Consider the following 13,634-nt stretch of genomic DNA (forward strand, 5'->3'; position numbering starts at 1 on the left):
CTTTATTACTGTATTTAAATAAAAGAACAGTACTGATCTCTGAACAGGAACATATTTACAGTCTGACAGAGAATCTGTGAAATGTTAATAACTTATTTTCTTTGGCATTTGAAGGAAATTTATTATTTTCCTCAGACAGGTAGTCAAATCTTGATCAAATCCTATCACTTTCTGCTTAAAACCTACAACGGCTTCCCATAGCAATCAGCATTTAGAATACAATCCAACCTTTATCTGGAGCCTAAAGGCCCTAATTTATAGCTTATCATCTCCTTTCTTCCACCAGACTGTAAGCTCCATGAGAAAAGAGAAACACGTCTCTTTTTTCTTCACAAATTTACTCCCAAGATCTAGAATAATGTCCAATACATAATATGTACTCAAATATTTGAATAGTTCATTGGCTATACTTATCAAACACAAATGCAGTATAGATATAAATAATCATTTACAGGACAAAGATACACTAAACTTTACCTATAATGCCTTTGTCTCAATCCTATTGGTAACTTAGGAGTAGCAGATATAGGTGATGGTCCATTAATGGAAATAAGTTTCATGTGTACACACTCAATGCCAGCATCACTTCCAATTTTAAGACTATAGTCACAGTATTTTTAGATTGCCATCTGAAAACTCAAAGATACCTCAATCAGTCCCTGGCTGTGTATCCCTCAGTCACAAAACTTTTCTGGTGTCCCTTTAGCATTTCATAAACAAAACAGGGGCCCATCTTCAGGACTGTTATGAGGCAAAATTAAATAGTAATCTAGATTGAGTTTCTTGGAGAAATAATTACATGACTAGAAAACTGTTATGTTACTTAAGTGGCAATTTTAAGTAATAAATTCCATGGCAATTGCAGTTTTGTTCTCCTTGTCTGCTGCAACGGTTGTAAAGTTATCTTCTAGAAGCCCCTCTCAGGTTCTGAGACAACACAATTCTTATTTTCCTATCTAGGCTTTTTTCCAGCACCATCTTCTCTTCCCATGCCTCAAATATGACATTATCCTAAGTTTACCTTAGTACTCTACTCTCTATGGGCCAGTGTTGCTCAACACATGGCCCACTGACCACAGAATATATCAGAATTACCTGGGGGGTTTGTAAAAGAACAAAGACTCCTAGGTCATGCTGGTCCTAACACATTCCAGAATGTCTAGGGGAGGTACCAAGGGCCTGCACGTTTCCCAAGTACTGCCAATGTTGATAAACTATAGTTTGAAATCCATTGCCCATTTTTTCAGGTTTGCAGCCTTAATCTCATTCCTACAAGTAGGTAACCAAGAGAGCCTTAGCTGGGACAAAGGCCTGGTTAGAACTGTGGCTCTATCACTAAACTGTCAAATTATGGTCTGTGGTGAGACTTAAATGAGACAATGTGTGTACAGTACTTAGCAGAATCCTTAGCTTGAAGTAGACAGTCAATAAATGACTGCTATCAATGTGCCCCAAATGATCTGTTTCCACTCTCCACCCCTCAAACGGGCCTACCCTTCAGGATTCCCTATTTTTGTTGACCCAACCATTTTACTAGTATTCCAGGCTTCAGTTTGCATCTTATCTTTTCCATCAATCCACAAGCTGCTATATTCTTACTCATGCTTGTCTGCCTGACACGTCCATCCCAACCTCTCTCCACCATTCCATGTCCTACTCTAACAAATTCTTTTGTAAAGCCTTTCTTGACCATCCCTGTTTTAAGTAACCTGTTCATATGCTCATTCATACACCTATATCACCTATAAAAATTCATTAGAGGCAGGGCGCAGTGGCTCATACCTGTAATCCTAACACTTTGGGAGGCTGAGGCGGGAGGATTGTTTCAGACCAGGAGTTCGAGACCAGCCTAGCCAACATTGTGAAACCCTGTCTCTATTAAATTACAAAAAATCAGCCAGGCGTGACAGCACACGCCTATAATCCCAGCTACTCAGGAGGCTGAGGCAGGAGAATCGCTTGAACCCGGGAGGCAGAGGTTGCAGTGAGCTGAGATCATGCCACTGCACTCCAGCCTGGGCAACGGGAAAAAAAAATTCATTAGAAATTAACTATTCACCTGTTTAATAGTTTCTCCAGTTAAGAGTACAAGTTGCTGAAGAGAACAGATAGATGAAAAAAACTTATTGGTTGCTAAGACCAAACTTGTCTGAGGTTTGAAGAAATTTTGCTATTCAATAAATTCCTCTGCCAAGATTTTAAAACTAGATTATAATTCAAGTTATTAAGTTAAAGGATCTTTAAACAGGGAAGCTCAAAAAGACTAAACTGAAATGGGAGACAGAGGTGATGGTCAGAAGCCATAATCAGATATACTATTGTCAAAAGAAAAATAGATGTTCTATAAGCTGTAAATACTAAATATATTGCCTCAGATAAACAGCTTACAAACAATTATACAACTTAAGCTATGGAAGTGACAATTCATAAAATTTAGGTTGTTTTACTGAAATCAGGGTAATCCTCATTTTCAATTTTAGTACTAACAACAAAGCTTTTCAAGTTGAGCCTAAGTCAATTTGGAGGTGTTCCTGGAAGCAGTTCCTTTACAGAACCCTAAATTTAGATCATATGAAGGACACTGGGAAACCACACAAATACTTCAAAAGGGAAGTTTCCAATTTATAAAACCAGAACACTGAATCTAACACTCAATCCAGTTAACTTTTTTCCACAGTGCAGCTGGGAATAAATAAAATGATTTCATGAGTAATTTCAAAAAATTGTCATGCTGTGTACCTTCCCATTATTTATGACATGGCTTTATATACAAATAAACAAATGCCCTGTCTGCAACTTGTTTTCTTGTTCTTACTAGAGAGATGAAGCTTGAAACTTTAAAAAGATACCAGACATATAGAAATATGTAGAAAGTGTAACATAATCTTTCTAAATCTCCATAGTGATTTAAAATATTTGCTTACTAACTGGAAAAAACCACTCAGCGGCCTCATGGTGTGAATTAGCAAGAAAAAGAAAACACACTGAAAACTGACATTTCCAACAAGTATAAAATGTTTAAAGAAATGCAGGGGAGAGACCATTTAGAAAAGCCTCAGATGGCAGCCATCATCTCATAACCAGCTGTTTTAAAAATTCTTATGACACACTGAGAACCTGAAAAATTCCACTGTACTTCATTTTTTCCCTTTTACTCTATCAAAGTATGGGTACATAAGCTGCCTAGCAAAACAATCCAAGGAGCTCAATCTTGTGGAAAAACTAACTAGTATAGATCAGCTATTGTAGTTACTAGATACTGGATGTCTTCCAGAAGAGATGAAAAAATAACAATTCTATTCACAAATTTTGATCTCATTTGAAATAAAGCAAGGAAACCTAAGTTGTAGTACATACTAACAAAGCTGTGCTTGTGATAAGTGCCAAAGCTTCAAACTTGATTAATGTAGGGGAGAAGGGCTCAGAAGGCTGGTAAAACTAAATAGATACTGAAAATGTTAAGGGCAGACAAAAGTCAGACTTCTCAACACTGCTTGTTAATTTCCCTAAAGTTAAGGTTGCCTAATTTTATAATCTCTCTGTGGGACAAAAAAAAGAAAGAAAAAAAAAATCCTGGTTAAAATATGTATCATTCACAATCTGATGGCATACTTTCTTTTGTTGCTGTTACACACTGTAATGTCTTAACTCTGAAGTTTAGAAATCAGTATTTGTAAATAAGCAACGTTTTTACAGCAGTAAGTCCTCCTGCATCATTAAATCATGACTAAGGGTAAAGGCCAAGGTTAACAGCAAATGTCAAATTTTAAAGGACATCAAGACTATAGGTTCCAAATCCATAACCAAGATCTTAAAACTTTGGCTGCCACATTAAAAGTATTTTTTTAATGTTAAAAATAAACTTAAAAAGAAAAATATCAAGTAAAACAGAAGTTCTGACCTGAAATATGACACTTCGGTGAAGGAAGTTAGTAATGGCAGCAGAGTGCCTTAAGGCTTCCATCTAGAGAAACAGACCCAAAACATTAAAAGCCCTCACCCTATTAATTATAATGCATTTTGACCTCTAAAAACCCTCTTACCTGTTTACAAGAGTTTATACAGCTGTTTGCCACTGGAACACCACCTTGCAGAGTATAACCGTGGCATCCTTTGTTGATAATCACCTGTTGCCTAGCAATCATCATCCCGCATGGAGACAGACAGCACTAGGGCTCTTCCATCCGAGGTTAAAATTCAAAACAAGCCCAACAAGCCTGCATTTCAAGGTGGTCTTCGTCTGCAACTAGTTAAGTTTAAAACTGGCAAACAACAACAATGGTGTCTGAAGCCAATGGTGCAGCATTGCTGGCTTCCTCTTGAACTCCAGCGTTGTCACTGTGCACCGAAGTCTGCTGCTGCAAACAGGGGAGTTGTTCTCCTGTACTGGGAACAGGCTTCCAAAACTCAGGAGCCCCTGTACAGGATAATGCAGGAACTAAAGGCAAACATTTTTCCTCCTTAAGGATGCCTCCATCTTTTTCCTCACAATCTGTACTACCAACCGAAGTGACTGGGCCTGAGTGTGCGTTCGTACCTATGAAACCGTCACGGTGCATGCACATCCAAGGCATGTAGAACCAAAGGTCAAATAAGGCACAGATACCAAGTAACGGTTCTAATTACAAACGCTAGCTCTCAGGAACTCTTCATCCATTCAGAACTAAACCCATCACTGCATAACTCTGGTAAGAAGCCCCTGGAGACGGAGGAGCTCCTCAAATGTGTCAGGAAAGGCTTTATTAACATCATCATTAACATTTAAAAAGCAAACGGAGTATTTCTCCTTCTTTTGGCAATTTGGTGCAAATGTTAAGTGCAAGATAAAGCAATTTCAAACTTTTCTTCAAATTAAAAATGAAACTAAGGCCAAACGTGATGGGTGAACAAAATAAATCAAAACTTAAATTTCAGCAACTCCAGCTCTTCAAACCAGCAAAAGCCCCCGACTCAGGCACTGTGGTGAGGCTTAGGGTGCCTGCCCCGGCTTCTTGCGTGCCAGCAAACAGCACCATTTCCTCATCACGTTGAGAACCGAGAAGCAAATGATCCCCTTCACTGCAAACAAAGGGGGTCAACAGTAACACTAGTGATCCTTCAGAATTGACACACCGTGATAGTCAAAATGAAATTGATGGTCTCCCTGCTTCTTGCTCAAGACATACAAGATCTGAGCAGCAGCAAGTACCCCCTCGGCTGCAAACAAAGGGGTCAAAGGTTTGCCGTCAATTCACTTCCAGGCAGAAAAACATTTTCCTCAAAAGAAACAATTTATTTAGAATAAAACAAAAGCAGCTCAACTGTGAGCGCACGTTTGAGAGACAGCTACTCTTAAGCTGTGTGAGCCATAAAAAGGGTTTTTCTTTACTTTTCCAGAAATCTTGTGTACACAGCACAAAGCAAAGAGGTCATTTTTTTTTCCACTTAAAACACCGGCATTGGCATCACAATAGCAGATACACAACTTTAAGCTGCCATTTTAGTAAAATGCACAAATACTAAACAGATTAGCTTTCTTCCATCAGAGGCCCATGTAAACTCCACATAAGCCACAACTTCTCTTCAAAAAGGTCCATTAGAGCTTTGAATTCCATATCTTCATCCGCTGTTCAACCAGTTTTGCTTGCGGAGGGGGGGAAAAAAAGGTTATTCAGTACAAATGTTTACAATATTAAAAATATATATATTTCCCCTATGCCATTATAGATGAACATAACATTAACAAGACCTTCCTGGATGGTTCACCTCAACTTCAAAAAGCACCAATAATACCCACTGGCATAAACCTTGAAATGAATTTACTGTATGAATAGACATATAACAAGTAGAACAATAGGGTGGGTTTTTTTAAAGACTGCAATTGAAGATAACAGGACTGAAAATATCCTTTATACTCATGTAACTGAGTAAAACATGTCGAAAAAATTCAGAAAAAAGTTTCACAATCAATTTATAATCTATCAATATATTCTAAATATAACTTAAAAAGTGAAACTATAAAAAGGTGAAGTTTAGTCAAATTTTGCCCCATCTATTTTCGTTCTGTAATTTATATGGAGCAACACAGACTACTCCATTATTGTAGAAAGGGGTCGATACAAAGCCATTTAAAAATCCACCCTCATCTGTGTTACCAAAGACAACAGCCATTATTTTAAGAAAACACTCATACAAATAATTGTTAAACAGCCAAAGAACACTTCAGGACTCTCACTTTTCAACTCTGTTTTAAACCATACATATAAAACTCTTCATTAAGCTTAACATTTCACTGTGGTTACCTGAAATCATTTTCTCCCTTTAGGGACACCACTATAACCACTGTAACAAGGTCAGCGCCATGTTTTCTCTCTTCTTGTTCTCATACCTAACTCCTATCTCAAAACCAAACACTGTGGCAGAGACAGAAAAAAAATGTCCAGAAATTCTCTCCAAAATTTTTTTCACATAAAAGGTCATTAAGGCCCTCTTCTCAAGAGGATTTCCTAATTCTGTTACCAGAGTTTTTGGTGAATGGTTCCTATATGGACCCAAACTATAGTTCAAGCTGTATATGCATAATGAAAAATCTGTCTTTAAAAACTGGACTTACATTTTTTATTTTTAAAAAAGCATTGTCAGTGAAAACCTGCTAATAGTTTTTAAATAAACCTAAACAATGTTTGACTCTGAAAGCAAAAACCAAACACCTGACTCTTACTACTGGACCTAAAATGACCTGTAAGTGAGTCAAGAAGGGCCAGAGTATATTTTACCTTCAAAAGGTGACAAATGCTTATAACCAGTCAGGGGATGGACATTTTAAGATGTAATCCTCAAAAGAAAAACTCTATCCACTCTCAGTTGAGAGTCAAAGTACACCAGGAATTTAAAACTTTGTGTGAAAAATTATTTACAGGAATCCCAACAAAATACTTAACCAGTAAGTTAAGCAGAACTATTGGCTAGGTATTGATTGCTTAATTTCCCATAAAATTGGAAGCTGTGATCTAAAAGTCTTATCTTCACATTTTTACCAATAATACTTAATAGTCATTAAATGATATCCTGAAGTTTTCTTTCCATTCATTTTAACTGAGTTTCAGAAAAATCAACTACATTAAAATAATTAAAGAAAAAAGAAAAAAATTGGTTGTTACAAAGAACATCCAACGTTGGGATTATTAAATCCTGGCTAATGAGAAGTAGAACCAGTTGTAGACTTTTGTTTTCATTCGAATTCTTAAGGTTTAACTAGATACTTTATGGATATTATGAACCCGCACAAAAGAATAGGCAGTACAAATAAGCGGTTCATGTGGACTATGGCACTCGTAGGTAATGACCAACTAAACATAATTAGTTTTTTATAATACATACATTTAGAAATGGTATCAAGCCATTGTTTCAAAAACACTGAAGCACAAATTGCCCAGACCTAACAAAAGTAGCAATGTCAGGTAAAGATTCAAACAAACATGGAGCAAAACCATAGTACTCTTCTGTAAGCTGTCACACTAACAAAAAAAAAAAAAAAAAAAAAGAAAGAAAAAGAAAAGAAATAAAACACACATTTTGGATGATAGTAAAATTAGATGTCATGGACTTCACTCTCCAAAAGAGCAAAATCATTTGTCCAACTTATCTCAACAAAAGATACTCAAAAGTTAATGGTTAGTGAGATTATTTAAACTGGAAAAATGTAGCTGGCCACAAATTATACTATGAGCCCATGTATGCACAGACTTCACACTTGCATTAGTTTCTGAACAGGTGTCTACTCCAAACCAAGCACTGCTTTTTGAAAGCAAGAAGCATAGTATTTTCCTAAGAGGTACAAGGACCTTCATGCTCATAGCCTAGAACCCTCCTTCTCTCAAAATGGCTAGTTTTTCCAGTTTAAAAAGAAACAAACAAAAAAACCCCCACAAAACCTGCAAACTTAAAAAAATTATAAATGCATAGTGAAAACCAAAGGGATGACACAGCAGTGATGACACTTTCGTGCTGACATGCATTAGACACCTGTCATAATGGAAAATAAAAATTACATGACATTTCCCTGGGTTATTATTGGTGCTATTTCAAAACTTCCAGCTTTGATAACAGAAAGAAAACAGTTGGGTTCTGCCAGGCTTCAAGTTAAGTCACTTTCACAGAACAGAAACATGACCATGATCCAGAAGGTCCAAAAGTCTCTAATCATAATTAAATATCAAGGGCCTTAGCTGAAGTCTTCAGCATTTAAATCAAGGGAGAAAAATATACTTACTAATGACCTGACAAATTAGGGGTGGGACAGAGGGGATAGATTTAAAAAAAAAAAAAATCCATTACTGTTAAGCAGCAAAAGTCCTTGTTGAGAACCAGAGGTTGATGTCATTATCACCTTTGAAAAAAAAAAACTGTGAGGGTAAGTTAAATGATCCTGTATTAATTCCAGGTGTCTGGGAAAATAAAACAATAAAAAAAGATTTTCCTACACTGACATTTCAATTCCGTAGCTGGACAGCAGTGAGAATACTAAACATAAAATTTCCAAAATGTTCAAAACATTTCCAATAATGTAATGTCACTACTGTTTAAATATGAAAATAAAAAGACAAGCAAAATTTTAAGAGAGCATGTCAAAGGCATTTTATGATGACTTTTTAAGAAAGTCTGCAATCCAAATATGGCTGCTTTAAATGCCCACTGAAATAAAAGATGACTACGAGCCTGCAGACAACTCTTCTTTCTATTATTGAAACCAGAAATTTGAATGGATACAAAATCAAAAACTCATCTTTGATGAAGAACAGTTTTGAAATATGCACAATTAGAACTGTACCTGCTACACCTCTCTGAAAAAGTCAGTAAAAACATCACCACACACCAATAACTGACCAAAGAATTCTGATTTTAAAAGCACCTACTCACTTCTTGCATACTAGTGTAAGCATAAGACATATATGGTTTGTAACATAGTCCTTAATTTTTACTGAACAGTTACTGCTACAAACCAAAAGTGCATACACGGGATACAGAACTCTAGAACAAATGATTTTAAAAATGCATGTTAAAGCAAACTCTCTGGGAATAAACTGTATCTTAATATTCAAATACCTGATTAAAATAATTACATTGCTAAACAATTTACCAGCATACCTTTGAGATCCCTGATCAAATTTCAGTCACACACATTTCTGGTAAAAGAATTATCTACCTACACACCAATCAAGTCATTTTTAGGTGGCTATTACTCTCTTTGTATGGTCAGTGGACTCCTTTCTCCAAATTCTGACTTTTCAAAGTTTTGGTTTTGTAACTCAGAGGATTTTTTAGGCTCAAGATTAAAAAAAAAAAAAACTGAATAGAGGAAAAAAATTACTCATAAGGGTGGGAACTCCTAATTAAAGCAAATCTGTCTGCCTGCTAACCTTTAGGGCATCCCTTTCACTTAAAATAATAGCTAAACAAACAAAAAAATAGCTAAACTGTCCTGATTTCTATTTTAAAGACGTTTATAAAAATATAAAAAAGAAAATGCTACAACTAACAACTAAAAAGAAAATTGCATCTGATGCTGTATCCCATTACACATCACAAAACAGGAACCATGTCAAAGTAGTAAATACAAGTTACACATGGACTTTAGGACGCACCACGGACAATGATCATGACCAGGTAATCTTCTTCAGATTTGGCCAGTGCCTTGGCAGGGGAATCCAGGAACTGCTGGGAGAACTCACAAGGTGGGAAGGCATGAAGGACCCCGGTGTTTTCCTTGTCTTTGTTGCCCCCCACAGGGAGGCTGATCACCCCGGCTGCCTGCTTTTGCTTTAAATAGGACACAAGGTTCCTAAGTGGCCTCTGAGTAGAAGTGGCAGTGTCTGATGCAGCTGAGGAAGAGGAAGACCGGCTGTCAGAACTTCCAGGCACAGCCAGAAGAATGGCATAACCATTGGGCCCTGCTACTTTGATGCGTCGAGTTACTTCATCCAACTTGGGCTGGTCCAAACGGAGACGCTGAGTGATCTTGAGCTGGGCCACTTTGCCTCCAGTTGAACCCTCCACAAGAAGACTACTAGCCACTTGGAGGTCACCCTGCAACAGATGCATGTTGGAAGGAAAGTTGCTGTTCTTCAGTAGAAGCATGCCCTGCCAGGCCAAACAGAGTTTGGGAGAGGCTGCTGCCGCAGGGGCTGTCCCCCCATCCTGTTTCTGGGACGGGGACTTCAGCTTGCAGGAAGCAGTGCTGGTGCTAGGTGCACTCCCATCAGAGCGGTCTTCTTTTTTCAGAGGGCTTTTTCCCTCAGTGGGAGCAGTTGTCCGGTGCTTCCTATCTCGTTCAGCTGATGCAGAGTTTTTACGGTCTCGCTTGTCACCCTGGCTCTTCTCCAAACTACCTCGTCTGTCTCTGATTGGAGAGGGCCTTTCCAAGAGAAGACGGGAAGATCGATCATTGTCGCTGTTGTAACGATCCCGGCTACTGCTCAATTCTGGACTGCGGTCAGGAGAAGGAGCGCAGTGACGTTTTCGTGGGCGGTCACTCTCAGGAGACCTATCCAGATGACGTCCTCCACTCTCCTCAGGCAGCCTTCGCTTCCTAGGCTGGTCTCTGCTGCTGGGCAGATCTCGATCACCTCTGTCCCGGTCCAAGGACCAACCATCCCGCCTGCGATCAAGGCTATCCAGTGGCTCGTAAGCAGGCACAGAAGTAGCTGCAGTCCGAGTGCTGCGTTCTCGGACTGGGGGTGGGGGTGGCACCCAATCAGAGTCAGGATAAAGGTCCCTATCACGATCTCTGTATAGTAAGGGTGGTGTCCTATCCCGAGCACCCCTCAAAGGGTCAGGTGCCCGATGTCCAAAAGCATCTGTCACCAGCTCATAATGAGTCAAGGGCAGAGGCTGCAGATACTGCTGCTGGTAACGATGTTCGGTGTCGGCAAAGTCTACTCTAAGGCGTCGATCTGGGCCACCAAGTGGGAAGCCCCGCATATGGGTCCAGGCAGCATGCGCTGCATCCAGGCTTTCATACTGGATATATGCCCAACTATCACCTTTTCGGTAGTCTATGGTGCGTATGGTGCCAAATCGATCAAATTCTCGTGCCAGGGCAGCAAGAGGAACCCAAGGTCCCAGGCCTCCCACCCAGAGGCGGGTGGTAGGTGTAGCTTTACCATAACCAATTTTGATAGGATTCCGAATTATAATTTTGCCGGACATTGCTAATTTGGCCCGGTGAGACATATCTAAGTTCTCAAATTTGAGAAAGCCGTAAGTACTAGTCTGGCCGCGAGAAGGCCTCTTGATATCTACTTCTGTGATGACTCCAAAGCGATCAAACGCCCTTCTTAGATCATTCTCCGTTACAGTGATGTCTAGGTTGCCCAAGAAAAGCGTCCGGTTAGCTCGCTGATCATCCTCGGGTGAAATCTCATCCACTTCTCTGAAAGGAGCAGCACCTGCTCCAGCTCCCACCCTTGGCTCAAGACTGTATGCAGGGCGCACTCTCTCATAGAACGGGTAGTCTCTTTCTCTCTCCAGCTCTCGAGGCAATGGTGGCGGAGGTGGAGGGGGCAGGCGGCCAAGAGCCAACTGCTGCAGCCGGTAGTCTCTGTATCCTAAAGCAGCGCCACCAGGGGAAAGTGATCTCTGGCCTCCACCACCTCCAGGGGGGTGCCGGTGACCACCTACAGAGGCCCCGACCACGCTGGCTGAAGGAGGATAAGTATCTTTGTCTAAAGGGGAGCGGCTGCGGCGCCGGCTCACATACACAGCTTCTATCTTCAGAGGCCGGTCATAGAGCACCAGGCGGCCTCTGGCATGCTTGGCCGCCCGCGCGTCCTCTGGCCGCCGGAAGTTCACAAAGGCTACCCGCTCATCCCCGCTGCCAGAACCCGACAGATGACTGATTTTGACACTTACATCACCGAAACGTTTGAACTCATGAAACAGGCCGTCCTCCACCGCTTCGTCACTAAGCTGGGACCCCAACTCGCTTATCTTCAGAGTCTTGTATTCCGCGCCGTCCCCGCCGCCGGGAGCTGAGGAGGCGGCCCCAGAGGAACGTGACTCCCCGCCTCCACCCCGGGAGCTGCTGCGCGACTCGCCCCCGCCCGAAGAATTTTTGGTGCTCGGGGAGCTATAACTATGCAAGCGGCTACTGGAGCTGCCCCCACCGGTGTCATACTCGCGGCTGCCACCTCGACTGCTGGACTTGTCCAGGTGGAGACTCCGCCGCGACCCGCCGCCGCTATCGGTCTTTCCGCTGCTGCTCCCATTGCTGCCACCAGAGCCCCCTAACTTCTTGCTCCGCTCTCCGCGGGAAGTCGAGTCCTCACCACCACGGGAGCGTTTGGCCTTGACTGGCGAGCGCTCTTTTCCCTTCATTGTTGCGGGTCCTCGGAGGTCGTCTCCGCGGAGCTGATCAACCCGCCGCCCCGCGCTCGTTTCACACAGCGGAACCGCACGCCGCCATCTTGGACTCCGCCGCGGCACAGGGTCCCGCCCCGCAGTCCTCATTGGCCAATTAGCTCTCTCTTCTACAGTCTCATTGGGAAAATTATTTGTCTATCTTTACATCTCCCCGCGCTCCAGGAAGGCGCCCGCCCAACCACTGTTATTGGGTTCCCAACCCCCTAGTCAGAGTACCTCATTGGTTACATTTGTTGTCTATCTTAACGGTTCCTCGCGCCAGGCTGTAGCTCCGCCCCTCGCACTCTGCGGTCACGTGACCCAAAGTGTAGCTGTGTTGATTGGACAAAAAGTCTGCCCTGTAACGGTACTTCTTGCTCAGTGAAAGCAGCAACCCCGCCTCCTCATCCCTTTCATTGGCTTATAAACCCGTCCTTTAAACCACTATTTGGGAGGTGGGGCCAAGTTTCGGCGTTTTTTCGAGAGGCAGGCTCACAGCGATATCGCGAGAGACGGTGAGCTCCCTCTTTCGACCCCCTTTTTCCAACTCCTCCGGCGGCTAAAAGAAGTTTAAATCTGATTGGATGTCTGCAAGGAAGTTGATAGGCTGAAGTAACTGTCCATCACTCGCTTAAAGGGGTAGGCCCATATAACGGAGGAGGCTGACTGAAGGTGAAAGACTAGAACACGTGCTTGCTATGCGACGTCACTTAGATGTCGCGAGAGGGTGACTGTGCGCCAGCCCCGCCTCCCCGCGTTTTTGGCGTTCTCCCCACAAACATTTGTTAAGTTCCGTGGGGTATTTGGCTGTGCTTCGGCCCTTGGAGTTCGAAACTTCTGAGCTCCCCGCCGTCCTACCTGTGCCGGCCAAGGGGCGGGGCAGACTCTCCGGCTGTCGGGGCCCTCCAGTCCCTTAGGAAGCCGTCCTGGGACGCCTAGCGGACACCATCTTATGTCGCTGTGGTAGCTGAGTGTACAGCCGGGGGAAGCCCCGCCCCCCGCGCGCGGGATAGCGATGCCCGCGGTCACCTGGGCCCGCGGGGCAGGGAGTTCACGGTTCCTGCAGCCCCGGGTCACGCTGACGCCCCGGGGCGGTGCTAACACGTAACACGCGGGACCTCGAGAGCTAAGTAAGGTGGCTGAGACGCAGCCCTAGCCCAGGAGCTTGTCTCCCCCCGGCGCTCCCCGTTGCCGCCCAAGTACTCTGGGCAACCGAGGGGAGTGACCGTCGATCCCCGCCTCGTGGCCCGCGGGCG

General features: G+C 42.4%; 1 protein-coding gene across 2 annotated transcripts; it reads right to left on the reverse strand.

Moving 5' to 3' along the window:
- Positions 1 to 5,251: 5,251 nt before the first annotated feature.
- RBM15 (RNA binding motif protein 15) lies at positions 5,252 to 13,363 on the reverse strand. Of its 2 annotated transcripts, none has more exons than XM_001100087.5 (2): positions 9,624 to 13,363; positions 5,252 to 5,622 (listed from the first exon to the last, which is right to left on the reverse strand). In XM_001100087.5, the coding sequence occupies exons 1-2, from the start codon at positions 12,484 to 12,486 to the stop codon at positions 5,576 to 5,578; spliced, it is 2,910 nt and encodes a 969-aa protein (XP_001100087.3). In that variant the 5' UTR covers positions 12,487 to 13,363; the 3' UTR covers positions 5,252 to 5,575. The 2 variants fall into 2 exon arrangements, with proteins under 2 accessions (XP_001100087.3, XP_077807895.1); XM_077951769.1 differs by lacking the exon at positions 5,252 to 5,622 and adding an exon at positions 6,175 to 6,392 and having other exon boundaries at positions 9,624 to 13,357.
- Between the last annotated feature and the right edge of the window lie 271 nt (positions 13,364 to 13,634).

This window comes from Macaca mulatta, chromosome 1 (genome assembly GCF_049350105.2).
Source record: "Macaca mulatta isolate MMU2019108-1 chromosome 1, T2T-MMU8v2.0, whole genome shotgun sequence".
Taxonomy (NCBI): Eukaryota; Metazoa; Chordata; class Mammalia; order Primates; family Cercopithecidae; genus Macaca; species Macaca mulatta.